Raw genomic sequence first — 27,505 nt, 5'->3', positions numbered from 1 at the left:
CGGGGTGGAATGTCGAAGGCTTTATTTAGAAAATTATAGGAAACCTCTGTGCTCAGCGCTGAGCTGACGGGAAGCACGTTACAGCCAGCGCCCTCCGGCAGGGGGGCAGAGATGGCTCCCCGGGGTGCCGCAGCACCGCTCGCAGCGCTGAGCCAGCCCGGGAAGCAGCCAGGCAGAGGCGGCCAAGGCAGCAGCGGGCCGGGGGCGGCTGCTTCCTTGCACTGCCGCCCCCTGCGAGCCGCTCCTGCGGGAGGGGAGCGCCCCAGGGCCCTCGCTGCCCCTCGCGCTACGGCACGACCCACCCGCGCGACCGAGCAAGGCGCAGCCTCAGCCCGCAAAGCTGGGTGCACAGGGAAAAAGGATGATCAGCCACCGCTGTCCAGGTGCTACGAGGCTGCGTTGGAGCTGCCCCCTCTCCTGCCCGGCAGCTGCAAGGCCAGAGCGGCCGGCCCAGGGCAGCGGCCGCCCGTGAGCGATGACCATGTTGTGCATGAAGGCACTGGCGGGGGAAGAGAGCAGCAAACTCACCCCGGGGCGGGCAGCGTCGCCGCTGCGGCAGGGGTCGGCCTGCTGCGCCCCAGCCGGCGCGGAGAAGGGCAGGGACCTCCAGCCCAGGGCCAGAGGCTGCGGCAGAGATGGGATCCGGCTGCCCTGCGAGCACACTGCTGGGAAGAGCCAGCCGGGGAGAGGGGAGGCAGCAGGGCCCAGGGCCAGCGATGTCAGTCAGTGCTTGGAAGACAGGTCCTGGGCCAGCAGCTCCAGGCATTACTTCTTCTTCTTGCTGCGGAGGCCATCGGCATGGCTCTCAGCACCACCCCCCCGGGCACGGCCCTCTGCTTTCTCCTCCGCCTCTTTGGCCTCCTTCTTCCTCACCTGCCCGTTCTTCTCGCTGCCCCCTCGGTCCGCAGGGTCCCCCCGCTTGGGGCCTTTGTGGCGGCCAGGGGGTGCGCCCCCCCGGGGCCGGCGGCCCAGAGCTCGCAAGAGACAAGTTGTAGCTGCGATGAGGTACAGGGACCACAGCACGGTGGGGCCGGAGTAGGGCCGGCTGTGCTCGCGAACAGACTGCAGGAGCCAAGGCAGGAAGGCATCCATGGGGCGCTTCAGGGGTATCTTGTCCTGGAGGGGTAAGAGCACGGTCAGGGGCGCCCCTCAGCCACGCAAGCAGCTCAGAGCACGGCACCACGCTGCTCTGGCAGCAGCGCCTCGTGCTCACGACAGCCCTGCACACGCGGCCTGGCGAGACGCCCTACCTTCAGCCCATGCTGGTTCAGCAGGTTCTCCAGCGTGGGGTCGCCCAGGGACACGGTGGGGAAGAACTCCTGCACGTGCTGTCGCCGCCACCACGGCGCGGCCCCCTCCCTGAGGGACAGGTAACCTCAGCGCAGAGTCCTGGGCGCAGCCCCGAGCCCTCCTCCCCACACAGGCTCTGCCCGTGGGGCCAGTCTGGGTCTCCTGCCTCCCTCCCCACACAGCACGCACCCAGGCCTGCTGCAGCCCAACCATCAGCCCAGCTGCATCAGCTCAGCCTCCCCAAAGCAGAGGGCTCAGGGTACGTCGCCTGATGAGCTACTGCCCATCTGCAGGTGCACACTGAGTTAATGAGCTCATTAGCTGGATGAGAGGCAGCTCACAAATTCAGGTGTCACACTCCAGCTGTCTGAGCACAGCCAGCACCAGTGACTGCACTGTCTGCATGTTGATGCGTTGTCACATCAGCTTCAGATACCAGAGGAATACAACCCCTCCTGGCACCAGGCTGCAAGCATGGTGCAAGGCACTGAGCCACGCGTGCCAGGTCTGGCCCTGCTCACCTCGCCTCCGTGCTGTCTGTGAACCAGTACTTGTAGAGCTGGGCGCGGATGTAGACAGGCGGCTGAGAGTTGAACGGGTACTTCGACTCGTCAGCTTGCACCAGGCGGATCACTACCGGACACACACAGCGTTAGGGCTCCAGGATGCCACCCCGGACACCCTACTGCGGGGAGACACCCCAAACTGCTGCAGGGCTGCAGCCTGGCAGCCTGCAGCCCCTAGGTCCCCAGGAAAGGCATCAAGCGAGCCCTGGAGAGGCAGACCCACTGTAACTGGCCAGCGGTAGCCCTCCAGCCAGGGAGAACACAGCCGAGCCTACTGCTCCCGGCAAGGGGATCAGCAAACTCTGCTCACCCAGGCAGCTCCCTCCAGGCCTGCCACTGTGCAGGACAGAGTTCCTGATGCAGCAGGACTGCTTGGTCTGAGGCTCTGGGCTGCCTCTGCTCCTGTTCCACCAGACCACACAGTGCCAGGCCCAGCATTACGTGCCCAGTGGCCCCCAGCCCCACTCACCATCCTTCTTGCCCTGCAGCAGGCGGTAGACGAAGCTGGTGAACCAGGGGCTGCTGCTGTGGTGCGCCAGGGCCGCGAACCACATCTGCCAGTCGAGGCGGGGCTGGTGCGGGGCGACTATGGGGGGAGCCGTGCTGAGGTTCCCTGGCTTGTACATGAACTCGATCTCCTGTGGGGTAGGGAGCAGAGTGGGATGGGGGGCCTCCAGCAGCAGGGACAGACACTCAGGCCTGGCACTGCTGGGGAGGGGGGGGGGGTCACACCTGAGCCACCAGCACTAGATCTCCTTTACCTCCAAGGTCTTGGAGGAAGCAGAATGGCCATCTCCTCTAGACCCATCTCCCTCAACTCCAGAGGGTACCAGCTCCTTCCAGAGGAAGGATCCCATCCCATGGATGACGGCTACTTGCCTCAACGGGCACCAAGCTAGCAGGACAGGAACGCGTGGCTCTGTTGGAGTTGATTTCTCTGCTCCTGCCATCGGTCATCTGCAGGCACCCCACACAACTGCCCACAGTTCAGCTCCTCTCCCCTCCAGCATGAAAGCTCACCGTCCATATCTGCTTGTCATAGCTGCCCTCCAGCACCACCTCGGGCCGCCCCCCGACGCCCGTCATCCTGCGGAAGAGCCCGTAGGAGTTCACCACCTGGAAACGCTCGACTGCGTTGAACATCTGGTGGATGCCAGGCCACAGCTTGCCATTCGACTCGTAGTCTATGTAGGTGAAGGGCACCTGGGGAGCAGCGGAGAGAGGGTGGCTGCGTCACTATGGATGGAGAAGGGAGCAGGGCAGGAATCCGCCGTCTCTGTCTCCCACTTCTGACGCCCCAAGGCATGTGCATGCTTCAGGAGCAGAAAGGAGAGCTGCTCCATGGCCCAGCAGCGACACATTGCGGTCAGACACTGACAGGCTACACGACCTGCTGTTGCAGCTGACTCTCCCGGTGAGCTGGGCACGCTCCTGTACGCACCACCGAGGCTGCAACAACTCAGTTTCCACTGCCCTGCCTCTCATGCACAAAACTACCCCAGCCCCGTGACCTGACTTGGTTATGGCACCGGCTCATATCCAGAGGTGGTGAGGGGATGGGGACTGCAGGACCATCTACAGCTCTCAGATTGCAGCTGGTATCCCACCATACAGCATGGCCAGACAGCCCAAAGCTCTCCCCACAGCCTTTGCCATCTCTCCAGCCTCCCCAGCACTGGGCCAAGCAGGGAGGCCTGACTCTGCTGCCCTGCCTCGCGCACAGTCCACCCTTGCTGCTCCCAGCCCTCCCCACCCGAGATGTTTCCCACCCACTCACCAAGCTGACGGCAAACATGCCCATGGTTGCTGTGGCAAAGATGGCCCACTGCAGCGTGGCCCAGAGCTTCCAGAAGAAGCCGCGGACACAGACACACCTGTGAACGAGGAGGCAAGTCAGAGCACATTGCTTCAGGGCTGCACTACCCCTACCCCCACGTTTGTGTGGGGGCAGGCAGCTCCCAGCCGGCTGCCACGCTGTGGGGATGAGACCTGAGGCCACCTCTAGAGCGCAGGGAGGGAGCTGCCAGCCCCACCCCTGTGCTCCCAGTAAGCCCAGGGCTCCTGCCATGAGCCGCAGTTCAGGGCTGCTCACGCTGCAGAGGGCTCAGCCTTGCTCTAACTCTGCCAGAGAAAACCTTCCCCAACTCACCCAGCAGCCCCTTAGCCAGAGGCCCCCACCCTCACACAGCACCAGGATCCATCCCTCCACTTTTGCCTGGTGCCAAGCAACTCGTGCCAGCACCCACAGAACCAGCCAGATCCCAGCGTCCCTCCAGGCATGCCGTGCACCCCAGTTCTGACCACACTCTTGGGGATGGCACCTGAAAAGGCATCAGGCCACCCCAGCCGCGCAGGGACTGGCTGCCCCATTCCTCCTCAGCTCTTCACTGCTCCCCTCCAGATGCAGCAGAGCTGCCTGGCACGAGACCCAGCACCCCACTCCATTGCCAGCCCAGTTGCTCACCTGTACATGGCAGACAGGATCTCCCAGGACAGCGAGAGGAAGCCCAGCCCCACCAGGGGCAGAGTCACTGCATGCAGCCACTTGGTGAACTCGTGGTACGTGAAGGCTAGAACAGAGGGTAAAACCCGTGAGAGTCAGAGAGCACCCAGTCAGGAGAGAGGAGCTCCCTCCTGCCCCAGGAACCTTGCAGGGGGAATGCAGGAGCCAAGCAGCGCAGCAATGCCCATGGCTGTGCTCACGAGAGCGGCCTGGCCCAGACACTGCTGCTGGGCCATGGGGACAATGGACTGGCAGTTCCTTTGTCAGGGTGACTTCTGCTAGAGGCCATCTTGGCTGCAGGGGCAGGGTGACGGCTGCGGGGCACCCCGAGGCACGGCGGTGACATACCCACTTTGGAGTCCAGCAGCTTCTTCTCCCAGTTGATCTCCAGGCCAAAGTAGCGGACACTCCAGTAGACCAGTAAGCCATAGGTAGTGAGCTGCAGCAGCGTGGAGAGGAACGATCGCAGGCTGGGAGGCCAGGCTGCAGGGCAGAGGGAGGGGAAGTGAACACTAGGAGCTGCCGGGGGCCTTGGTGAGCCTGACCCACTGCTGCAAGGAGAAGCACAAACCGCACCACAAGTGCCCACACACAGTGAAGGCGACTGGGCAGGGCTCTGAGCACATCCCAACCAAGGGACAACGTGCTGCTTCACAGCTGCCCCAGCTCAAGTGCCCCACGGGCACAAACCCCAGGCCCAGGACAGCACAGAGTGGCTACACTGACTCTTACAACACCAAGTAACAGGGCAGCTGCAAGCAGCCCACACAGGGGCAGCCAGAACAACACCCCTCGCTGTTGGGCTCAGTGTTGGTCAGTGACAGCAGCCTGTCCCCTGCCCCATCCCAGGCAGGGCAGAGAGGGGACCCCACCTCCCCAAACAAGGTGCGAGTTGAGAGGCCCAGGGACTCACTGCTGGCGTGTCTCCTCTTACTGCGCCCCAGCCAGCGACCCACATGCTCCTCATCCAGCAGGGAGAAGGCCAGGATGATGGTGAGCGCGTTGAAGAAGTTGTAGTTGCCCGTGAGGATGATGAGCACCTGCAGCAGGACCTGGGGAAGAGCAAACACAGGGCTGGGGGTGTCACAGCGCAGAGCTGACTGCCCTGACCTGGGGGCAGAGGCCTTCAGGCAGGCAGCCAGCACCCCGACCGCAAGGGCTGCGAGTAACCCAGGGAAACCCAGACACCAGCAGCTGCCCAGCCATCCCAGTGCCTGGCTCCTACAGCTGCGAGCACCCAGGAGGGGCCCTGCCTGCAAGGCACCGCATCGCAAGATGCCTGCCCGGCTGTTAGACTGGGCCTGTCTCCCCCTTCTTCCGGGGAGCACAGTGGGGCACCCCATGGCATCTCCCTGCAGCAGGGACTGGACCAAAGCCAGTCAAAACCTCCTGTCCCCTGCAAGGCCAGAGGGACCAGCTCTGGCCACACACCTGGCTGTAGAAGGCAAAGAGCCGGAGGCGGCGGATGGGTGCGAAGAACAGCAGTGGGATGGCAATCTCGATGACATAGGTGGCCACCACGCTGAACTTCTGGATCCACACAGGGAGCTGGTGGGCAAACCAGGCAACTGGCGTGGGGATGCACTGCGTCTCATAGTGGTAGGTGAGAGCTGGGGAGGGAAGAGGAGATGGTCAGGGGTGCAAAGAGGTGTGCAGGAAGGCCAGCAGCAGGCACACAGCTCGGAGCAGGCAGAGCCTGCACGCAGAGCTGTGCCACACGCGGCAAGCACGTGTTTGCACAGAGGAGCCGATGCCTGTAGCGCTGCCCAGAGCGGCCCCGAGGGCAGGGTAGGGACAGCTGCAGGCGTTGCCTGGAGAGCTGAATCCCACAGCTGCTTACGGGGCAGAGGAAGCATAGCCCAGCGCTCAGGGCAACGCCTCCGCTCCCCCTGCCTTGCCAGGGTGCCCTGAAACACACGGCAGGGCGTCCCAAGGCCCGTGGCCGCACTGAGCCCGCTGCGCTCCTCACCTGTGAGCCCCCACCACGTGGGGCAGCGGCTGGTCAGCTTCACCACGCCGGAGGCGAACATGAGGCGGAAGAGCAGCCAGCGCACCAGCCAGAAGGTGACACTGTCGTGGGCGCGCCAGGCCGTGGAGCGCCACTTCAGCAGGTGCAGGGGGGCCACAAGCACGGCCAGGAAACCTGCTTCCAGCAGGAGGCTGTCCCTGCGGGGAACACCAGACGGTCCCTCACTGCTGCTTCCCCCAGGCTGCACCCTCATGCACCCCTTGGGGCAGCGAGGGCTGCGCTGGGACCAAGACCCCAGGGGCTGCCATGGGGTGGCAACAAGCTGCCTGACCTGCTACCCCCTTCCAAAGGCAGCAACCCAGGTCACCAGCGTGCCCATGGGACACAGCCCTCCCGCCCACCATTCCCAACCCCCTGAGGACCTGGGGCTTGTGCACACCCCGCGTTCATGGGGCCCAGGCCCAGCTGCAGCAGTGCAACACGGGTAAGGTGGTTTCTCCAGCTCTGTTCAGCGTGGAACGAGCGCTGCTCTGAACCACGAAGCACAGGGTGCTCCGTACTGCCACACGTCCCGAAGCTGATATGCCCCATCCAGGACCGACACTCGGCTCCGGAGGGGCAGGCCCGTTGGGAAAGCCATGCCGGAGGCTCACTTACCACTGGAAGTACAGGAACACCTGTCCCACCTGTGGAGAGAGGGAGCATGGAGCAGATTAGCAGGGCTGGGGAGCTCCGTGCAGCAGACACACTCGCAGGCTTTGCTTCTGGACCCTTCCCAACTCCCACCCCATGGAGAGGGAGTTAGAAAGGCCAAGGGGCAGCTGTGACTTTCTCTCAAGTGCTTTCCCAGCAACGATGCCAGCTCCTTTCCCATGGCTGGCCACGAGCCAAACCCATCGAGCAGAGCTGTGGCCTCAACATGCTGCTGAGAGCTGCTGTACCACCGCGGAGGCTGCCGGCCAGGGCAGAGGAACGAAGGGGATGCTCCCAGGTCAAACGTGCCAGTGAGGCAGCAGTGCCAAGAACCACAGCCCAGGACAGGCTCAGCTCCTCTACGTGGAGCCGTGCTCCAGGTATGCGGACATCACTTTGTCAGATCAAGGCAATCTCCTGGCAAGCAGAAAGGAGGCGGGGAAGGGGGAAGGATGGAGACCTGTCCGGGGAGCCCCAGGCTGCAGGTCAGGACCGGGGGGGCTGCAGAGGAGCCCTGCTCCACCCTGACTTGCTGCACGGGTGCTTGCAGCCCCAGGGCTCTGCACCTCCTGCCCGCCGATGCTTCAGCCAGGCCTAGAGGGAAGCACTGGCAGAGCAGCACTCGACAGCAAACCAGGCTGCAAACCCCGCTCACACCAGTGCAGAGCGCTGCAGGCACGGGTCAGGGCCTCTCAGAGGGGAGGGAGGCTTGGAGCTCTGGAAAGGAAAAGGGACTTTCTTCTCCAGCATCACCTTAAAAGGGAATGGTGAGGGCCTGGCACGCCTGGGGCCGGCAGGAGGCCGTGCTGGGAGCACGCCACACTCCCAGAGCAGCACAGCACCCTCAGCACGGCCCTGGTCATGCCGGCAGGACTCCCCGCTCCGACAGAGCGGCACTGGGGAGACAGAGCCCCTGCAGACGGGGGCCCACGGGGCCGCCCATTACCCAGGGCTTCCTGGCTCTGGGCAACCACCGCTTCCTCTCCCTGCTGTAGCTGGGGACGGCAGTGAGTCATCGCCAGAGCCCAGGCTCCCCCCACCCCGTCCCTCCTCGGGCCTGACACAAGGGCCAGGCTGGCGGGGCCATGGGGCCGCCTGCACGAGGGGAGCACAGAAAACCGCTCACAGCAGCTCTGTGGGGCACGGCTGCCCCGTGCCAGGGAGGCTTGTGAGTGAGACGGAGGCGACAGGGCAGGGGACAGCAACAGCACTGCAGTGGCAGTGCCAGCTCTCTCCAGGAAAGCCCCCGACCACAGGAGAAACCCATCTCCCTTGGACCAGCCACTTTGCTTCCCAGGCTTCCCAATCCCTTTCCCTGCAGCTGTCGCTGCCATGAAAGGGATCGTTCCCGAGCCCCAGCAAGCAGGAGACTGCCAAGAGCTGCAGCCAACGTCCTGGGCTGCTTTCCAACCAGGCTGCCAAGCAGGACCTTGGGAGAGCTCCTGCTGTGCAGCACTCCTGGGGTTAATGCAGACATCTGGCCCAGGAGGGATTTCCAAGCACAGCTGGTTTTCTCTTTATTTCCCCTGGTTTCAGAAGGAAGAGAAACCCTCCTCCTCCAGCAGCCTGTGCGTGCAGCCTTCTGCCTCTCTGACTCACCCAAGCTCCTCAGCAGAGAGCTGCCAGGCCCTGGCAGTGAATGCAAACGGCTCGCAAGAGGGAGGGTTTGCGGCTTGTGGCACTGAGATTGTGAAACCCCCCACAGGAGCGGGGAAGGGACCAAGTGCTGCAGCAGCCTTGCTCAGCCTAAGCTCACGGACCGCTCGGCAAGGCCACGAACAACCAGAGGACTGAGCCGTCCTGCCAAGGCCCAGCGTCGTAGGAATTGGCTCCAGACCCTTGGGCAGATCTGGGAGCTTTTTACCCCAAGGAAGGTCTGGGAGCTGAGATGGAAGCATATCTGCCTGCAAGATCCTGAGATCTGGGGAGCAGCCAGCACCGTCCCCCAGCTCGGAGAGCACGTGGGCAAGCAGAGCTGAACGTGGTCAGGAGCTCACGTGAGAAAGTTTCCCCTTCCCCAGCACATTGCCCTGATGGGTCCCAGCTTTGACTCCCCCAGGGTGCTGTGAGCCCCCCTTGGCACACCGCGCCCATACCTGGTAGACTGAGAGATAGAGCATCCTGAGCAGGGCGAAGACGAGGCTGTCCCGCAGGGGCTCGAACACCAGGGCGCCGAAGGAGGCCAGCACGCCGACGAGGCAGAGCAGCTCCATGCCCAGCTCCGTGTCCAGGCCCAGGCGCGGGCTGAGCCACAGCAGGGTGGGGAAGTCACGCAGCTGCTCCCAGAGCCCCTTCCCAGTGAAACGCAGCATCTTGCGAGCCGGCAGGATGCCATCTTTCCCGTACAGCCCTGGGGAGGGCAGGGAAGGACTGTCACAGCAAGGTCACAGCTCCCCACAAGGACACATATGCTCTCTAGGACACCCCAGCCCCACATGGTCCCTCTTGCACTCTCTCGGACACACCGCGCAGTCCCTAGGGCCTCAGCCCCTTCGTGCAGGCTGCAGCTCTCGGGCTGCCCCCAGCAATGCTGCTCCCGGCTCCTAACACCCCCCATGCCCCAGCAGAACTGGGCACCCCGGTGCATCCACATCAACAGGCAGGGGCTCCCGCAGAGACCCCCCTCCAGGAGCACGCCTGCCCTAGGACGATCTCCAGTCCTGGAGGGAAGCAGGGCTTGCTGCTCCTGCACGTTGCCCTTTGCCCAGGGCAAAGGCAGCCCAGAGCAAGCGCCAAACCCCCCGAAAGGGAAAGAACCGGCAGCGGGAAAGGCCCACGGGGAGCTCGGCAGCTGCCAGCGAGCCAGGAGAGGAGCTGCCAGCAGGGAGGGAGAGGAGGGCTCTCCCGCTGAGCGCGCAGCGCACGGCAGCTCCGACCAGCCGGGAGCTGGGTGGGCGGCGGAGACCCACGCGGGAGCGGGGCAGCCCAGCGGGGCCCCAGGAAGGGCCGTCCTGCTGCCCTAGTCCCTGCCCTCTCCCAAAAGGCGGTCAGGCCCTCCTGCTCTGCGGGACCGTGCGAACGAAGGGCGCGACCCCCCTCCGAAGGGGGGAGGGCTGACAGCAGCAGCTCCCGCTCCCCCAGCCCGGAGCTAAGCTGCTTCGACACGGTACTCGCAGCAGGGGAGAACGTGGCCGCTCACCTGGCCTCGGGCCAAACCCACTGGCAGGAAAGCAGGAAAACAGGCCTTGAGTTGGGCTGCGAAGCGAAGGCTGGGGCAGAGGGAAAGCCCAGGCTGCCGGAGCAGGTGGCACAGCCCCCACGGCAGGGTTTTGGCAAAGCCTGGCACCGGCCTGTACCCAGGCCGGGCACGGGGACGGCAGGGGATGGCCCTGCATCCTCGGTGCACTCAGCATCGCCTCACCCCGGACCCGGATGGGTGCAGGGCGCCCAGGATCCGGGGGCCCACGGCAAAGGCAGGTCGCGGCCCCGGCCCAGCTCAGCCCCAGTCCTCCTCGCTCTGGCCGCGCAAGGGCTCTGGCGGAGCGAGGACGCCCCGGCCAGCCCTGCCAGCGCGCGGCCGAGGGACACTCGCAGCCGCTCTGCATCCCCCGGCAAGCGACCGTCCCGGCTCTCCTCGCCCCTGGGGTGAGAAGCCCCAGACACGCTCCCCAGCCCGAGCTCCGCTCGCGTCTTGGCGCGTTCCTGCCTGCGGCTCCGGCACGACCTCCAACTCATCCCTCCTTACTGGTTCAACAGGAGAGCCTGTAACTCCCTCAACATCGCTAACACCCCCAAAACAGTCCCCCGGTCCCCTTCCTCGAGGGCCCTGCGGGGCCACCACCGGCCGCAGGGTTCCCCAGGCTCGGGGGGGGGGGTCTCTCTCCCTCCCCAGTCCGGCCGCACCGCTCCGCGCCCCGAGCTCGGAGGCGACCCCTCTCCCGGGCGGCGGGCGCTGCCTGGCCGTCGCCTGCCCGCGTCGCCGCTCTCCAGGCCTTCCTCCGACCTTACAGCAACGCCCTTCGAAGGCGGCGCGAGGAGGACGTGGCCGCGAAAAGGCGCGGGCAGGCCGGGGCGTCCCGCTCGCCCCAGCCCGAGCCCCCCGACCGCCCCGCGCGGGGGTCTGCCCTGCGGGTGGCTCCGCTCCCCAGGCCCCGCGCCGGGCACAGGCTCTGCGCCCTCCGGCCCCGCGCTCGGCTCGGCCCGCCGGCGTTTCCGAGACGCGGCTCCGGCGCTGCCTCCCTCCCCAGCGGCCCCGGAGCCTTCCCCCCGGCTGGCAGCGCCTCGGCCTCCCTCCCCCGGCAGCAAGGGCCGGGACGGCGGAGGCAGCCGGACGGCGCTTGGCCCCGCGCCGGCAGGAAAGCCACGCCGGCAGCGATTTCTTCCAGGCACGTTCCTGCTTCTCCGCGCAGCCGGGAGCGGAGGCGTCAGGAAACCACAGGCTGCGGCGGACGAGTCCCGGGCCGCCGGCAGCCCGGCGGAGCGGCTCGAGAGGCGGCCGGCGGCCACGGTGGCGGGAGGCGTGCCCAGCCGCGGCCCCCGCTCCACCTTGCGGGCTGCCCGGGGCCGAGGCCGCGCGCGGGCACCGAGCTCCCGGGGCCGCGTAACGGAGCGGCTGCTCCGGCCTCTCTGCTCGCAGCCTGGCGGCCCCCGAGGGTGCCCCCCCCCCCAGCCCCGGATGAGGGTCACCCCCCCCCCCGCAGCCCCGGTGCCGCAGCCGGTCCCCCCGCCCCCGCACGGCACCGGGGCCCCGTCACTCACCCCGACCCCGGTTCCCCCCCCACCCCCGGTCGCACCCCTCCCCAGCCCCCTCCCCGGCCCCGGTTTCCCCCCGCCAACTGGGCCCCCCCCGGCCCCGGTGCCCCCCCCGGTCCCCGCTGCCGCCCGCTCCCCTTCGCTGCGGGCGCGGTGCCGGCGCCCCGCGGCCGTACCGGGGATCTGGACGTAGAGCGAGGCGAAGGCGGCGAGGTAGACGGCGGCCAGCCCGGCCAGGAACAGCTGCCGGGGCCGGCGCGGCGGCTCCCCCATGGCGGCGGCGGCGGCGGCGGCACCGACACGTCCGCGCCCGCCTGCCGCCGCCGCCACGACGTCACCGCGCCCCGCCCCGCCCGCCGCCGGCGTCACTTCGGGCGGGAAGCACGAAATGGCGGCCGGGAGCGGGGCCGAGCGCCGCTGAGGGGAACTGCCCCGGGGGAGCGCGGTGCCGCCCGGGACCCCCCACCCCCGCCAGGTGAGCGTGGTACCGCCCGGGACCCCCCCGCCGGGTGAGCGTGGTACCGCCCGGGACCCCTCACCCCCGCCGGGGGAGCGCGGTGCCGCCCGGGACCCCCCCGCCAGGTGAGCGTGGTACCGCCCGGGACCCCTCACCCCCGCCGGGGGAGCGCGGTGCCGCCCGGGACCCCCCCGCCGGGTGAGCGCGGTACCGCCCGGGACCCCCCCGCCGGGTGAGCGCGGTACCGCCCGGGACCCCCCACCCTCCCGGGGGAGCGCGGTGCCGCCCGGGACCCCCCCGCCGGGGGAGCGCGGTACCGCCCGGGACCCCCTCCACCCCGCCGGGGTCGGAGTGATGGGGGAGGCGCCGCAGCACCCGTAGCGCGAGTCGGGGGGGGGGCCCGGGCCGCGCTGGACGCCCTCGGGGCCCGGCGGGCCGCAGGCGGGGGGGGGGGCCCGGGCCGCAGGCGGGGGGGCCCGGGCCGCAGGCGGGGGGGCCCGGCGGGCCGCAGGCGGGGGCGGGGGGGCCCGGCGGGCCGCAGGCGGCTGCCTCCGGCAGAGCTGTTCTCCGGAGGAGCCGGTCGGAAGGGCCGCAGGTCGGGGCGCCCGGCCGGTGCGAGCCCCGGTGGACCTCTTCTGACCCGGTCCGGAGCCGGCCTACGGGGCAGGTTTCTGCGCGGTGCCGGGGTTCGTAGTTTAGCCGCCGTTTCCCGGTGTGAGCGGAGAAGCGAGGCTCGCTGGGAGCGGGAATAACTTCTGTAGGAGCCACTGGTGAAGCGGAGGGTAGGCGGAGAGGTAAACAGGTGGCGTCCGCCTTGCTTTGCGCCTCCGGCAGCCCGGCTCTCCCTTGCCCCTCACCTCTGTCACTTCATCTAATAAAAGGTGTCGTCACCGCATCAGGGACTCGGACCAGAGAGGTGGGAATCTGGGCTCTGCTCCCTTGGGCCGCGCTTCTGCGCTGCGAAGCGCGTTTGATGTCTGTCTCCTGCCTGTTGTGGGGCTCCTGTCCTCAGAGAGAGCCCACGCTCGCACAGTTCCTCAGCAATCCTTCCTCGATGGAGTAAAGCGTGTGCTTTCCTCCTACTTCGCGTAGCTGATTATCCCCCGTAAAACGCAGGCAGAAGCGCCAGGGTGGCCTCGGCCCCTGGCAGGAGGGGGGCGGTACGGGCTGTTCCTGGAGCAGCAGGACGTTGTCCGCAGAGGGGCAGCCGGCGCAGAGCCCTCCGCGTGTTAGCGCGGTGCCGCTGCCGCGATCGTTGCTCTCACGCGTGTTGGGTTTGCGTTCCCAGGAGCGGGGCGCAGCGGGTGTTTGGAGGGGAGCAGGGGGTTGAGCGTTCGTCTCTGCAGCCAGTTTTGATGGAGCGTGATAAGCGTGGCACAGCGTTGTGCCGACTAGCTTGGGGTGACACGCGCGTGTTTCTTCAGGAGGCTTTGATGCTGTATCGGGGAGCAGCCAGTGACCTCCTGCGAAGTGAGAGACCGTCTCCCCTGTCCCTGTGTCGTGAGCTTTTTATTTTCATATTTATAGCTATGTTTCTTTGGCCTAACTGCGATTTAAAAGGACAGAAGACGAAACGTTTACTGGTCCCGTTCCCTATGCTGCTGTGGATTTCATCCGTATAGTGCTGATAGTCTTGCTGGGGGGAGTGCAATTTCTGTCTGCTGTTGTGGAAATAGGAGTAAGTGTCTGGGATGTTCCTCTGAAATGAATGCGTTTCCTAATGATCCCAGCCGTAGAGTCTGCAGTTCTGGATTCACCTGCACCACCCCACGCAAGACCTGCTGGAGAGCCCAGAGAGATGCTGGAGTCCGCCCTTAGTTGCGGATTACTAGATTTGGGTTGTAAGCCCAAGTTACTAGGTTTGGGCTGTAAATGTTTGCAGGAGGTGGTTCGTTAGCGCACAAATCATTACTCCCGTGAATACTTTGTTGACTTTGGTGCAGCTCTTCCTGCATGTGAAGTTACACTTGGACATCTGAGCAGGCAGAAGCTGGGCAGGGATCTCCTGTAGTTCTGTGTAAGGAGTCTGTAAGTTCAGTCAATGCCTCCTGGTTCCTGCTCCGGACAAACTGTATGGATGGTAGTGTTTACTGTTGATGTTTGTCCGAGAATGGCTTGAAAGTTATGTTTGGCTTTCTAGCTGATGTTGTGCTCTCATTTACCTACAGGTGTTTGATGAGATAATAGAAGACATTTGTTTCCCACTTGGGAAACTTACGTGCTAGTCTGGTTTTAGTCTGGTTTTTGTGGGGTATATTTAGTTACAACATTTATTTCTATTGAAATTGAAAGATATCAGTTGACTCCAGGTTCTTACAATAGCTAACTACCCTAAGACTGAAGCTGCGCTTGGCTCTAAGTGAATGGTGACGCATCAAACTTCAACTCTGGGATTACAAACAGCATTCGTCAAGAAACAGGTTATTCAGTGATCCTGTGGGTCTGCCCGTCTGCCGAGTGAGCTGTAACCTCTGCCTTTCCAGGGATCGGTCGCCATGGAGGATGTGGAGTCGCGCTTCCTGCACCTCCTGCAGCCCATTCGCGATCTCACCAAGAACTGGGAGGTGGATGTGGCTGCTCAGCTGGGGGAGTACCTGGAGGAGGTAAGGGAGGCTCTCTGTTCACCACAGTGCTGTGGTGGGAGGAGAGCTTTGTGTAGAGATGCCCCTCAGCACGGCCTGCGCAGCTGGGGTTTCCGTCCTTCGCTGTCCCGGCAGTCCCTTGGCTGCGGCACCGACACTGCAACCCTCGCCCGTCTCAGGCTGCAGGGCAGCGCAGCCGTGTTGTCACCGATCTAGGCTTGCGATGGGCTGAAGTTCGAGGATGTTATCTAACAGCGTTTGCAGCCACCCCTTTTGAATTCCCCCTGTTTTTGTGGTGGCACTAGGGACCATGCTCCCCACAGCGCAGCCTTGGCTGGAGAAGTGAGATTATTGACAGAAAAGCTCTTCTCAGGCTACTGGGAGCGGAAGAACGTATTCTCTCTCTCTGCATTTACTTATTACATCTAGTCCCTCGAATACTATGTTAGGCATCTTGCTATGATTTTTCTCTCTTAACTTTCTCCTCTTGCTGTGCTGTCCTCAAATCCAATCTGCACATCAGCGTTTTGCTTTCCTCCTTTTGTGTGTTTTGCAGTTGGACCAAATCTGTATTTCCTTTGACGGCGGCAAAACCACCATGAATTTCATAGAAGCAGCTCTGTTAATCCAGGGCTCTGCCTGCATCTACAGTAAGAAGGTGAGAAAACGGGCAGTAACTGCCATGTCCTGGTCTTAGTTCTGCCACTTTGTCCACTCAGTGATCCCTCAGCTGGTGTTTCTGAGACTGAAGCTTGTTCGCAAGGGAAGTTTCCCTTGATTTTGAAAAAATTAAACATAAAAATGACTCGCCGATCTGAAAGGGTATAAATCTGTAATTTCCAAATTCACCCCTTCTATATGTGTGGGGAATGGCAGCCCACAAAAGTCTGGGAAAAGACAAGAATTTTGCTGTTGAGCACTTTTTTTTTTTTTCTGGAGAGTGGAAAACAAAAAGAACTGCTTCCCCAAACCTAGACTCAAAGTGGCTTGAATAATAATGAGAATAATGGGATTATCAAGTAATTGAACTTTAGTTATCTGGGGTGGAGAGAAGAGGGCTGTGGTTCCTCGTGGCCTCAGTTGCAGTAGTCTTTCTAGGAACTACTTTTTCTTTCTCCAAAAGTCTTGGCCTTATTTTGTAGGTGGAATATCTCTATTCTCTGGTCTATCAGGCACTTGACTTCATTTCCAACAAAAAGTAAGTAAAGATCTCCTTTTTTTTTTTTTTTTTTTTTTTTTTTGGAAAGACATCCCTTGCTAAGGGGTCAGGACTGTGATCTCCCAGCATGACTTCACTGTTTTAGTTGCGCACAATAAGACATGCTTCTCCTTTGCTGCTCTTGGCCCCTTTGTCCTTCCCCTGCTGTCTTTCCTGCTGATGTTTGGTGGCTCTTGCCCTGACTGCTCGCTGTTTTATTGGTGAGGCTGTGACTTGCCCCCATCCACCTGTGGGAACCGAGTCCCTGACTCTGCTCCAGCTCTGAGCCTCGCTTCTGCTATGAGTGCGCGCTCCTCCCTCAGGGCAGTCATCTCTTTAAAAAACAAACCAACCAACCTGCTACAGCGGGGGTTTCCAGCCCCATAAAAAGATCCTTGAAGCTGAAGGACTCTTTTTGGTAGCATGAAAGGCTCCTGGTAGGATATATTTTCAGTCCAGGGCTTTAGCTCGGGATGATTCTCACCCCCCAGAGCGTTACCAGTGGCATCATCTTGTGGTTTTGTTGTTGCGTTGCTGTGTCGTTACGTAAAGAAAGGACAGTGCCCCAGCATCCCACATAGTAAATCTCAGTATGAAATAGATCCGCCACTGTGGCAAAGAAGCTTGTGATTTGTTTTCCACTTGCTGCTGAAGTGGGGTGCTACTGTTCAAACTACTGTTTTCAAACTCTCTCATATAACTTGTCTCTTGCCAACCTGGCCCATGTTTTTAACAGGCTCTCCATTAATGAGAGATCAGTTTAAGACTGGCAGTTATGTTTGCGCTCACACTGAAGTGTGCAGAAAAGACAAAGTTTTCGTGATGCACGTGGCTTCCAACAGGTATTTGGCTCGAGCCATGCAAACAAGCTTCCTGAATGAACCATCCTTCCTCTCCTTTGCCCAGCCATAAACTCCACTTGCAAGAAATCTTGCCAATAGCTTGTTGGGGAAGGTCACAAGACTTGGACGAGGCTCTGCTTGGGCTGGAGCGAGACGAAGCTGCGACAGAAGTTTCTGAATGTCTCAGACAATTATTTCCATGCCACGTGATTGCCTTAAATTGAGTTTTTCTTTTCTGTTTTGGTAACTGAGCTTCTGAGCTGGAATTGGTAGAGCATATTTGTTAAAGATGGGATTTGTTGGTCAGGCTGGATCCCCTCTTCCCTCACATTCCAGTTCCTTCCCAGCCACCTGCGCCCTTTTCCTTGGCAGGAGCAGATGAACACCAGGAGCAGGTTAGTTAGCTCTCATGAGGAGGACGAATTGACGATGTGGCTGCAGAACAGCAATTACAGTTAGGCTAGAATGTCTCTATATTGTTGGGAGCCTCTGCTAAGAGATCATGTTTAGAGATCACAGAATCACAGAACGGTTGAGGTTGGAAGGGACCTCTGGAGATCATCTAGTCCAACCTCCCTGCTCAAGCAGGGTCCTCTAGAGCACATTGCCCAGGATCACATCCAGACGGGTTTTGAATATCTCCAGGGAAGGAGACTCCACTACGCCTCTGGGCAACCTGTTCCAGTGCTCTATGGCCCTCACAGTCAAGAAGTTTTTTCTCAGGTTTAGATCCTTGCAGCTGTTGCCATATGGTCCACAGCTGGGCTGGAGGAAACCTGCCATTGCTTTTCCTGTGCCCTTTTGCTGGTGTCAGGCCAGTGCCCTGGGCAGATTCTGACTGGTGACCACTTGTATTTTTGCTCTCTTACTCAGACGGGAAAAGCAGCCCAGCTCTGTGGGGGAGGATGGCAAAGATGCTGATGCAAGCTTTGGGACTGAGGAGGAAGAGGTGAGACAGTCGTTGCGGAGTATGGTCCCTCTGTGCCTCATCCCAGGCGGGCTAGTGATCAGTGGCTTGCGTGCACAGGCAGAGCTGCTTTCAGCTGTTGGACCGTGAAAGCAGCGGGCAAGCTGAAGGCAGCTGTTCCCTAGCAGAGGACATTTAGCCCCACACCACCCCCTTCTGCTGCCAGACGTGGTCAGAGCACTACGTGAACTTTTGTCACGCAGCTCCTGTGCTGGCCCGCAAAAGGAGTGATATGCCATGTGGCAGCCCTCCTGGAAAAGTTAGCCCCCTTTCCCTCGTTCCTGGGAGGTGGGGGTCCCTGGTCTGCAGCTGGGGACCTCCATCCGCCCTGTGGCTTAACCTTCTGTTTCTTAATCCTTAGTTCAGGCAGTATCTCAGGGCTTCTGTCCTTCAGGTTTCCACCCTTTGGGTCTGCAAGCGGCTCACTGGCTGGGGCCTAGCGGAGGGCTGGCAGTGGGCCCTCTCCGCAACAGTGGGCACGCTGCTTTGTTCATTGCTCTCCTTCCTCCGCCGTGGCAGTTTCCTGCCCGTCTGATAACTGCCTTCTGAGAGTACTGCGCAAACCAACCTAGTTGCTGTGCGAGTACAGCGGCGCAAAAGCTGCAGCTCCATTAGCTGTAGCTCTGTTGGTTCTGTCCCACTCGCATGGTGGCAGCCATGTGAGTGCCCTGTGCCATCCCTGTTAGGGCCTTGGGGTCTCTAAGTGACAGTGTGGCCCAGCGGACCAGGCCCTACCTACCAGGGTGTTCACTGGTGTGGATCTCTCTCAGCAGTTCCTCTCCCTGGATGACATCAAGGACACCAGCCAGGCGAGCGTGGACATGAGGAAGGATCATCAGCCCAATGTAAGAGAAGCTGTTCTTGTCTCTGGCCCTTCCTCTCTATCAGGTTTTCCCAGCATTACTGCTGAAACCCAAAGGTGCCTGGGGCCAGCTGCCATCCCAGCAAAGCTCTGCAAGGGACAGTGCTAGCCGCTCGCAGAGGTTGCTTCCTGGCATCAGCTGGCCAGCAGCAGAGCCCTCCCTTCCTGAGCCCTAGGGAGTGGGACGTGGCAGAGATATGTGCTGGGTTCCTGTTCCTGCTGCTGGGCAGTGTCTGTGCCGTGCTGGGAAGCCGTCCCCAAGGCCCATCCTGGCCGAGGAGCCGCAGCTTTTCCTCCTGCCTTGTGCCATGGCAGCTGCAATCCCGCTGTCTTGTCTTTGCAGACTGTGGACATCGTTCCCTTGACGCCGATGGCTTTGGTTCCCCCAGAGGAGGCTGAGAAGAGAAACAACCCTCTGTTCAGGTGAAATCCAACCTCATGGTGCCCCTCTGGCAGCCCCCTCAGGGTTAGCTGGGCCGCCTCGTTTTGCGTGTTGTCAGAGTAGGGTCTGACTTTCCCTGCGCTATAGCAGGGGAAGTAGCGCTTTCCTAACTCAAACTGTAAGGCAGGAAGGAAGGATAATCCCAAGGGGCCCAGAGAGCTGGGATGCATGTGACTCTTTAGGGGAACTGCAGCTAGTGAAGGCAGGACGGGGGAGTAACCCCAGTGGGAGGGAGGAGCCCAGAGGCTGCCATGGGAAATCTGATCTGGACTTTGCCAGGCAAGCGTGAGAAAAGCCAGCAGGAGCGCTGGGATTGATGCTGGAGCAGGGAGGGCCCTGTGGCTTTGGGGACTCGGCAGCTGGGCTCCCCTACTCCTCTCTGAGACCTCCTCCCATCTTTTGCGGGCAGCCCCTCTTCTATTCACGCCCAAAACCTGCATGCTCCTGTGGCAGGCCAGTTGCCCTCAAACCTGGGTGTTCCCAGCAAGACAGGGCAGACCCTTGTCCGGGTGGATCCCCTAATGGGTTCTTTGCTCCTAGCCGGAAGGGGGAGATCCTAGCCAGCCGGAAGGATTTCCGGATGAACACATGCACCCCTCATGCTACTGGAGCCTTTGTGCTGGAACTGGCAGGCCTTTCTCCCACATGCTTCTTACAGGAAAGGCACCACGAAGGGAACCCCAGCAGAGCAGTAGGTATGAGGTTGGGGTGAGGGTCTCTGCGGAGCTGCCAGGGCCGGTCTGAGAATCAGCCAGAAGGCAATATTGAGTGGCCTGCGGGGGAGGCACCACTGGGATGCTTTGCTAGCCTTCTGCCTCGACAGAGGCCCTGACCTCTTAAACAGCCCAGCTCCTTGGGGTGGAGGGGACATGACTTCTGCGGCCTTCTGCGGCTGCTGGGCCTTCAGCAAAAGCGTTCTGACTGCCGGAACAGTAGAGGCCTGTTATCGCCAGATGATCATGGGCACGGGGTGGATCAGACACTGATAGGGCGCTGCCTGGAAGAGCAGCTCTTGCTGCAGTGCCTGGGCTGGGGCTTGCAACCGCCCCTTCCCCCGTCCGTGGGTGGGCAGGGCAGGGCAGGCTGCCTGCAGCGGTCGGCCTTGGTGGGACTGGTGGGAAAGGGCAGCTGTGAACCATGGCTGTTGTGCTTTGGTGCTGACAGCTGAGACCCCTATGGGCAGAGAACAGTATGAGGGCCTTGCTACTAGGAGTGTTGATAACATCTCGCCTCTGTGACCTTGGCAGGAGCACAGTCCTCTGCTCTCAGCGATGGGAAGGAGCCCGTGCGTCTCAGCACCTGTGGGGCACCCATCCCAGTGCTGAACTTCTCTGAAGATGGAGGTGAGAGGTGCTTGGTTGGAGGGGCTGGAGGGAGATCCGGCCATTCGTCCTTCCTGCCTGCGTGCCTTGCCGAGCTGATTTCTGTGTGCTCGTGCGGCTGCTGCTCTGCATCGTGCAGGGTGCTCCTGGTCTTTGCTTTATCAGTGAAACTGTCTTGTCCTCTCAGCAGCTTTGGCTGGTCTGCTTGCCTTGTTTGCCACTGTTTGCAAAACTCCACAGTGGGACTCTGTTGCAGAAGGGGTAGAAAAGAGAGATCCCAGAGGGCTCTCTCTTAGGGCTATTAAACGTTTAGTTCTCCTGCCAGGTGCTGCAGGACCAGATGACGACAATAACTGTGAGGATGACTTGCCCGTGGTCCCAGAGGACAATGTGGAAATGACTCCAGCTGTCGATGAACACATTGAGCCGCAGAGGGTAGGCCTGGGCAGGGGCTCAGTGGAGGCCATGCAGCTGCCTTGCTCCCTTCCCCCACCACGAAGCCTCGCTGCCCTGTGGTTTGCTGTATGGGTTCTTGCTAGATGCTGCAGGAAACTAACTATCTGGTTCTGTGCCTGCTAGAGTGCTCCCCAGGCAAAGGGGTATGTGCTGCGGGAACGAGCCCCTGCTGAGGACCCCAAAGCCCACATCAAGGTAGGAGAGGCCAGAGATGAAGGGGACCCCGCTGATCCTGTGTGAACAGGAGCAAGGCCCAGACACTGTGGGAAGCTGCCCCAGGATTGCCCTGCCCTCCCCACTGTGCTGGTGCAGATCGTGGAGTGAGCCGCTGAGCCACGTAGCTGGCTCCTGTGTGCCCACCCAGGGGTGCTGCAGAGATCTTCACCTGGAGCAGAGCGGGTGGGAGCTTGCCCAAGCACGATGTTCATCTGTGTTTGCTTCCTCCGCCAGGAAATGCTGGATCCATGGCAAAGCCTTGACCCCTTTGGTGACTCTGAAGACAAGCCATTTAAGAAAGGTATTTGAGGTGGGGTTGGGGAAGAGTGGCTGCTCCCTGGGCTTTAGTCTGTGCTTGCATGACCAGGGCTTGGCTCAGCAGCCCCCCTTGTAGACTTAACAGCTGTAAGGGGCCATAAGCCCGTGGTGAAGGGCGGTGATGGACAGAGGAAGTCACTGTTTAGGGACTGGGAGACTGTCACAAATGTCTCGGCACACAGCGCTTCTTGTAACCCCCCTGTCTTCCCTCTGCCCCGAGAGTGTTGGTGGTGAGCAGGTGGGAGAAGAGGGGCTGAGGACAGCGTGGGCTGCAGAGCCTGGGAGCTGTGCCTCGCTGGCCCTTCCATGCAGATCAGTTGCTCTTCTCCTCCCGCCTTGGTCCCCTGAGCACACCGCAGCACTTCCCACGTCCTTCTGCGGAAGGGTGAGCAGGGGGTGGGGGCTGGTGAAGCAGTAAGGCCCCGTTTCCCACCAGCTTGTCATTCAGTGTCCCCAGAGCCAGGGTGAGTCTTTCCCAGCCAGAGAAGGGGGCTGGGGAGAGGCAGGGAGAACCTGTGCTCGTTGCTCCGGCCTGGATCCTCCGGGATGGCTGGGCTGTACCTTGAACCTGCCCACATCTGAGCAGTGGCCTGGGATGCACCCTGCAGCACCCTGCAGCACCCAGCACTGCTTTCCTGGCATAACCCTAGCCTTGCAGGGCTGCTGATCTCTGCCTTCTGTGGCTCTAGGGAGGCCCTTTGTGGTGCCACACGGCCTGGACGAAGTGGCTGGTAGCAAGCGGAAAAGGAAAGGCCCAAGAAAGCTTCAGGACTTCATGAAATGGTTCTCTGCCACCTGTGAGTATCGTGGCCTTTGCTTTTGCCACCCGGCAACTAGTTTTCTCCCAGGGTCTTTCTCGGCCAGGAAATGCACTTGCCCAAACGCTGTGATATGTATGCTCCGAGTCTGCCGAGCCCTTTTCAGCAGTGACCTTGATGCCCAATCCGCCACCAGCAACTGATGTCTGCTCTGATGCAAGGTCTCAGGTCTTGCTGGAGTCTCTCAAGAACGCATGCGTATATGTGTGCTCCCCCCATTTCCTGAGTGGAAAACAGCTCCTCTTCCTTAGCTCAAGATCTCTTTACCCAGGCTTGTGACGTAACCTTTAGTCAAGGTATTTGCTTCCGGGAGAAAGGGGCAAATAATCTGAAACGGAATAATCTGGCCAGAGCTCTGCACCTCACCAGGGCGTTAGTGAGGTTTTGAAAACCTGGGGAAAGTCCGCTACCAGCTTGCTGCGATAACCAGACATGTTTTAAACAGAAGCACAGAGAATATAAAATAATAGCAGCCTAAATATAAATGTATATGGTGTTTGTACCGCTTGTTGCACTGTAAGGGATTGCTGGAGGGGAAGAAGGCAGGGTCTGAGCAGCTGGCTTGGGGCTAACAGGCATCCAAGCCCCAGGGAGGGTGCTCTGGAGTTGTGCAGAGCTTACTTGACTGATCTGTAGTAATTTTAACAGGATGCAAACACTTCAAAAATGCCATCTTCTTGTCTGAGTCAGCCCCAGCAAGCAAGATGTGCAAGTCACCTCCTCTCACCTATAGTTCCGACTTTTAGGCTCTGGCACAGACCTCTGTACCTTTGACACTGACATTTCTGAGGTTTTCCTCAAACTGGAGGCACCAAAGCTTTTGGAAAACAAACTTGATTCTGAGTGTCCTTTCTTACTGCCAGGTGCATAGCAGGAGCTGTGCTGTGCCTGTGTCTTCCGGGCTTGGGTCTGGGCACTCTACTGATGCCTGAAGGAACTGTTCTTCTCCCAGTAATGGTCAATCCCCGAGGAAGCTCAGGAATACAGAAAACTGAGTTTCCATTCTCCACTGAAAATGTGAAATGTCTGTGGAAGTCCCTCCGCTCTTATATTGTAGAGGTGGCCTCCTTGATCCACTGGAGGATGGATCTCCCAGGATGCTATGGCCCCTTGCTCCTTTTCCAAACGTGAGGCTGTGCTTTTCTCGGTGGGAGCAAGCTCCATTAGACTCCTGGCAACTGCTAGCAACGGAGTTGTTGGTCGCTGTCTTGGGCATGGTGAGAAAGCGTTTTGGGGGAGAAGGAGATGGCTTTGGCAGTCTCCTTAGCACTGTTGCACACTCTGACAGGAATTACGATAACAGAAGTGGTCAGTGGTGTTGTCACCGATGGGCTGTCTGTTCCCCTCGCCTCGGTGCAGCTCACAGCCCTGCGCGTGCCTGTTCTCCCTGCTGGGCTTCACAGGGAGGCCAGCCTGTTACTCCTGTTGTGCAGGTGGAAAGCCGCACGAGCCTGCGGTTTGCTCAGCGTTGCCAAGTTCCTTGCCAGAGTGGGATTTAGTCCTTGTCTCTGTGCTGCTGAAGTGTGCGTGTCCGCCCTTAAGGCGCCCTGCACCAGCAGTAACGAGGAGCTCACAGATGCAGCCACAGGGCTGGCACCTTCGATTCTGTCTGACTTCAGTTATCTCTGGTTTTCCTAGACAACAACGTAGCTGACGGCAAAAAAAACAGGAGGAAAGGACCAACGTTTGCTGGTGAGCAGGATGCGGTGGTGTGCATGTTTGAGAAACAGAATTTCATTTCATCCCCCTTCTTCCAGCCTGTAGCTATCACTAGCTCCCCCGTCTGAGTGTGACATCAGTATCTGAGCAAAGACAAAGTTGTCTGGTCCAGTGCAATCTGACTGCTGCGTCACTTCACTGTGCAGCCTTTGGGGGGTTGCATTGAAAGGAAGGAGGAAGCTTAGCTGGTGTCACGGGGAAACAGAGGCCAGGAGGGAAGGGGGCACCCTACAGGGTGCGAAGCCCAGATCCTCTGTGGCAGGGCTGTGCCAAGGGAGCGTAAGGCGGAGAGCACAGAAACTGCTAGCTGAGAACCCTGCTGTTCAGGATGGATGAGGATGGCATTTGATGTTCTAGTTCTCCTTGTAACCTGTGGTTTCTAGTCTTGCAACCATTTGTCTTTTTAAAAGCAAACCGTAAATCTTGCTAAACTAAGCCTTGCTTGTTTCCACCCCCAAGCGTGACCTGTACTTAAAGACAGAGTGAAGCTGGGGAACTCGCAGCTTGTCTCTACGGCAGTGATGTGACACAGAAGGAAGGGCAGGTGTCCGCACAGGCCTGTAACCCCAAAAGTGTGAGAGGGGAACCCCGGGAGGCACACTGACAGCCTCAGAGAGTCAGGGTGGGGGACTTCACTGTAGGTTGCTAGGTTTGGAGGGAAAAACCCACGCGTCATAGCTGCGAAGGGGTATGGGGAAGCAACAAAGCACTTCGGAGGCCTGTGCAAACCCCACATCTGTGCAGATCTGGAGGTGCTGTACTGGAAGCAGCTGAAGGAGCGGTTTGCTGCACAGAGGAAGCTGCAGAGGAGAATGGTAAGGAGGCAGCGGCGCCAGGGCAGGGTGGAGGGGAAGAGCTCGCCTGGGTCTGGCTGGCTTAGCTGAGCCAGAGTCCTGCCCACCCGCACGCAGGGGCAGACAGGCGCGCGTGGCAGGACCCGTGGAGCGGGGGGGCTCCTGGCGCGGCGCTGGCCCCCCCCCCCCCCCAGCACTGCTGCCCAGGCACCGTCGTGCTGCGAACCCAGCAGACCCTTCACGGGGAGCCGTGCTGCAAGCCCTGGCGACGGGGGCAGACGGTGGGAGGCTCAGGGATACTCCTCTTCCAGGGGCCGCTGCTGGCACTGCCACTGCAGCACGAGCTGGCAGCAGAGGCTGAGGAGGAGCTGAACGTGCTGGAAGAGGAACGCGGGGACGACTATGATGAAGGAGCAGGTATTTCCGGAAATCTCACAGCCAGGCCAGCATTCTGATCTCTACCCTCACCTCAGCCTGTCCAGCCTTTGGGCCCTTCTCGTGGCCCTGCCACTGCTGGTCAAATGTCACCTGCGCCACAAAGTCGCTTCTGGCTCCCTTGGGGGAGATCGATCCGGGAGTGCTGTTGGGCCACGTGCGTTCACCAGCTCGGCTGGGCCAGATCCTCGCCAGCGAGCTGCCCCGTTTCCCAGCGGGCCTGGTCCTCTGTCCTGCTCTGCTGCCCCAGCGTTTGCGGCTGCCAGACCCCTTGTGACTGCTGGCTCTCGAGATGGGGCCGGACCCGCAGCTGCGGCCAGGCCCGGCGCACCGTGCTGCCCTGCTCGCAGCTGGGGCTGTGCTGGAGCTGGCGGGTGCAGGCGAACCTGGGAGTGTTCTCGGGGGCCCTGAGCAGGGCCTCTCCCTCTTGGCAGATGACTTTGGGGAACATGAAGATATCCAGCCCGAGGCCCCAGAGGAGCTGGCTGAAGGAGCCATGGGTAAGGCGCTCACAGGGGATGCGGGACGAGCCCTCCTCTCGCAGCTCAAGGCGCGCAGCCTCGGTGCCGCAGCCGGGCCACGCTGCGAGCCAAAGGCTGTGGTGCGTCCTGAGCAACTGATGGGCGCTGGGAGCCTCCCAGCACGTCCTGCCCTGCAGGGTGACCCGTGTGTCCCTGGGGGATGGCATCGCTGCCCGGAGCTGTGTCCAGCCGGCGGCACAAACTCGCTCCGTGGGAGCGTCGCCCTTTCCTCGCTCAGCGTGGCCGGGCGGGATGGGGCGGGCTGCGCAGCGGCGCGCCCGGTGACGCTTCGCCCTCTTGCAGGCCCCTGCGACTTGGACTCACCGAGCTATGAGGAGCTGGTGAGGAGGAACGTGGTACGTAGCCATGCCCCAGCTCCCTCCGGCGTGAGCGTTGCCGTGGGCTGGCGCCTCTGCAGGGCCTGCCACGGGCCACGGTGGGGAGACGGTGGCGTGCCTGCTCCAGGGAGCCGCCGGCTCAGGTGCTCGTGCTGTGGCTCGGGGCTGGAGCGTGCCGCCCTGCGGGAGGGGAGCTCGATGAGGGCGCCCGTACCGGACTCGGGAGCAAAGCACGCTGCGAGGGGAGCGTGGGGGTGCCACGGGAGGGTGCTGTTGGCTTTTGTTTCCCCTGGTGCTCTCCACCCGCAGGAGCTGTTCATTGCCAACTCCCAGAAGTACGTGCAGGAGACAGTGCTGTCCCGGCACATCCGGGAGTGGGAGGAGAAGATGGGGCCGCTGCTGCAGGAACAGGTACGTTGTGGCGCACGGGCCTCCCCTGTCCTCAGTCCAGGCTGCTGCCGTGAGGCAGGGGACGCACGGGCTTGAGCCCGCAGGGACCAAAATCGGGGGGGGAAAGCTGGGCTCTGTGTGCTGCTGGAACAGGGCCCAGGCAAGGGTCCCTCTCCAGGTCCCACGCTGCGTGAGAGCCGGTGCCCTCCTGCACCCCGTTGGCAGGGGCGCAGCGCTCGCGCTGCGTTCCTGCACCACGGGACGCTCCCCCGCCTGTAACACGTGCGGGAAGCCCGAGGCTTTGCCTGACCCCGCTCTTCCCCCCCAGGAGGAGCGAGCTGCCTTCGATATCCACCGCTACGGGGACCAGTTGGCGTCCTCCTTCAGCAGCATAGGCGAGTGGCGTTCCTTCGCCAGCCTGGTGGCCGGCAAGCCCGACTTTGAGGTGTGCCGGTACATGCTGGCCTCGCTGCAGCTGGTAAGTGCAGAGGGCAGCGGGGGCCTGAGCCCTGCCCTGTCCCGGCGTGGGCTTGGGGGGGCCCCTGCGCAGCCCGCCCATTCCCGCTGCTCCCTTCCTCCAGGCCAACGACTACACGGTGGAGATCTCGCAGCAGGCGGGCCTGGAGGAGGCGGTGGACACCATGCGGCTGCGGCTCCTCACGCAGGAGCGCGCGCACGAGCGGTTCCGCACCTACCAGGCCCCCTCCGTGTCCGAGTGAGCGCGCCGGCCCGGGCCCCCCTCGCCCTGTACATACGCCCCGTCCTGTACAGCTCCCCTCGCTCGGGCCCTCGGTGCCACGGCGCGCCGGGGCCTCCCCTCGGCACCTCGTGTGGTTGCAGTAATAAAACCCCAGCGACTTTTGGTACAGGTGCTCGTGTCAGGGACCCGCAGTGCGGGTCCGCTCCCTGTGCGGCTGCCGGCCTGGCTCTGGCGCCCCTTGTCCCCCAGGCTCTCCAGCGCACGCAGGACTCAACTCCTGCTTCTTCTCAGCTGGGAACGCGCGTCCCTGGCTGCCTTGGCCTGGGGCAGCGCAACATCACAGCGCCTGTCATCGTCTGACCTGTCCCGGGCAAGGGCACAGGCCTGCTGCACGCAGAAGCCCCCGCCGGGGGCC

At 61.7% G+C, this 27,505-nt stretch overlaps 2 protein-coding genes across 10 annotated transcripts; one reads left to right on the top strand and one right to left on the bottom strand.

Moving 5' to 3' along the window:
- Positions 1 to 5: 5 nt before the first annotated feature.
- LMF2 (lipase maturation factor 2) lies at positions 6 to 12,062 on the bottom strand. The gene is made up of 14 exons (XM_068939306.1): positions 11,890 to 12,062; positions 9,118 to 9,371; positions 6,986 to 7,014; positions 6,329 to 6,525; positions 5,791 to 5,969; positions 5,273 to 5,411; positions 4,708 to 4,842; positions 4,321 to 4,426; positions 3,634 to 3,730; positions 2,877 to 3,059; positions 2,326 to 2,494; positions 1,812 to 1,923; positions 1,251 to 1,359; positions 6 to 1,116 (listed from the first exon to the last, which is right to left on the bottom strand). The coding sequence occupies exons 1-14, from the start codon at positions 11,984 to 11,986 to the stop codon at positions 766 to 768; spliced, it is 2,157 nt and encodes a 718-aa protein (XP_068795407.1). The 5' UTR covers positions 11,987 to 12,062; the 3' UTR covers positions 6 to 765.
- NCAPH2 (non-SMC condensin II complex subunit H2) lies at positions 12,050 to 27,256 on the top strand. 9 transcript variants are annotated; one of them, XM_068939984.1, is made up of 22 exons: positions 12,075 to 12,188; positions 13,595 to 13,670; positions 14,654 to 14,773; positions 15,309 to 15,410; positions 15,895 to 15,950; positions 17,666 to 17,741; positions 18,533 to 18,604; positions 18,965 to 19,044; positions 19,604 to 19,758; positions 20,311 to 20,406; positions 20,711 to 20,820; positions 20,965 to 21,036; positions 21,292 to 21,358; positions 22,065 to 22,172; positions 23,832 to 23,885; positions 24,657 to 24,727; positions 25,018 to 25,123; positions 25,576 to 25,641; positions 25,966 to 26,018; positions 26,310 to 26,411; positions 26,719 to 26,868; positions 26,972 to 27,256. In XM_068939984.1, exons 3-22 carry the CDS (start codon positions 14,666 to 14,668, stop codon positions 27,107 to 27,109), a joined length of 1,842 nt encoding a protein of 613 aa, XP_068796085.1. In that variant the 5' UTR covers positions 12,075 to 12,188; positions 13,595 to 13,670; positions 14,654 to 14,665; the 3' UTR covers positions 27,110 to 27,256. The 9 variants fall into 9 exon arrangements, with proteins under 9 accessions (XP_068795727.1, XP_068795939.1, XP_068795669.1 ...); XM_068939702.1 differs by having other exon boundaries at positions 18,530 to 18,604; XM_068939497.1 differs by having other exon boundaries at positions 18,530 to 18,604; positions 20,699 to 20,820.
- The last annotated feature ends 249 nt before the right edge of the window (positions 27,257 to 27,505 follow it).

This window comes from Struthio camelus, chromosome 1, assembly GCF_040807025.1.
Source record: "Struthio camelus isolate bStrCam1 chromosome 1, bStrCam1.hap1, whole genome shotgun sequence".
Lineage (NCBI taxonomy): Eukaryota > Metazoa > Chordata > Aves > Struthioniformes > Struthionidae > Struthio > Struthio camelus.
Note: the sequence above shows the minus strand (reverse complement) of the source record. Positions and strands in the feature narration are given on the sequence as shown.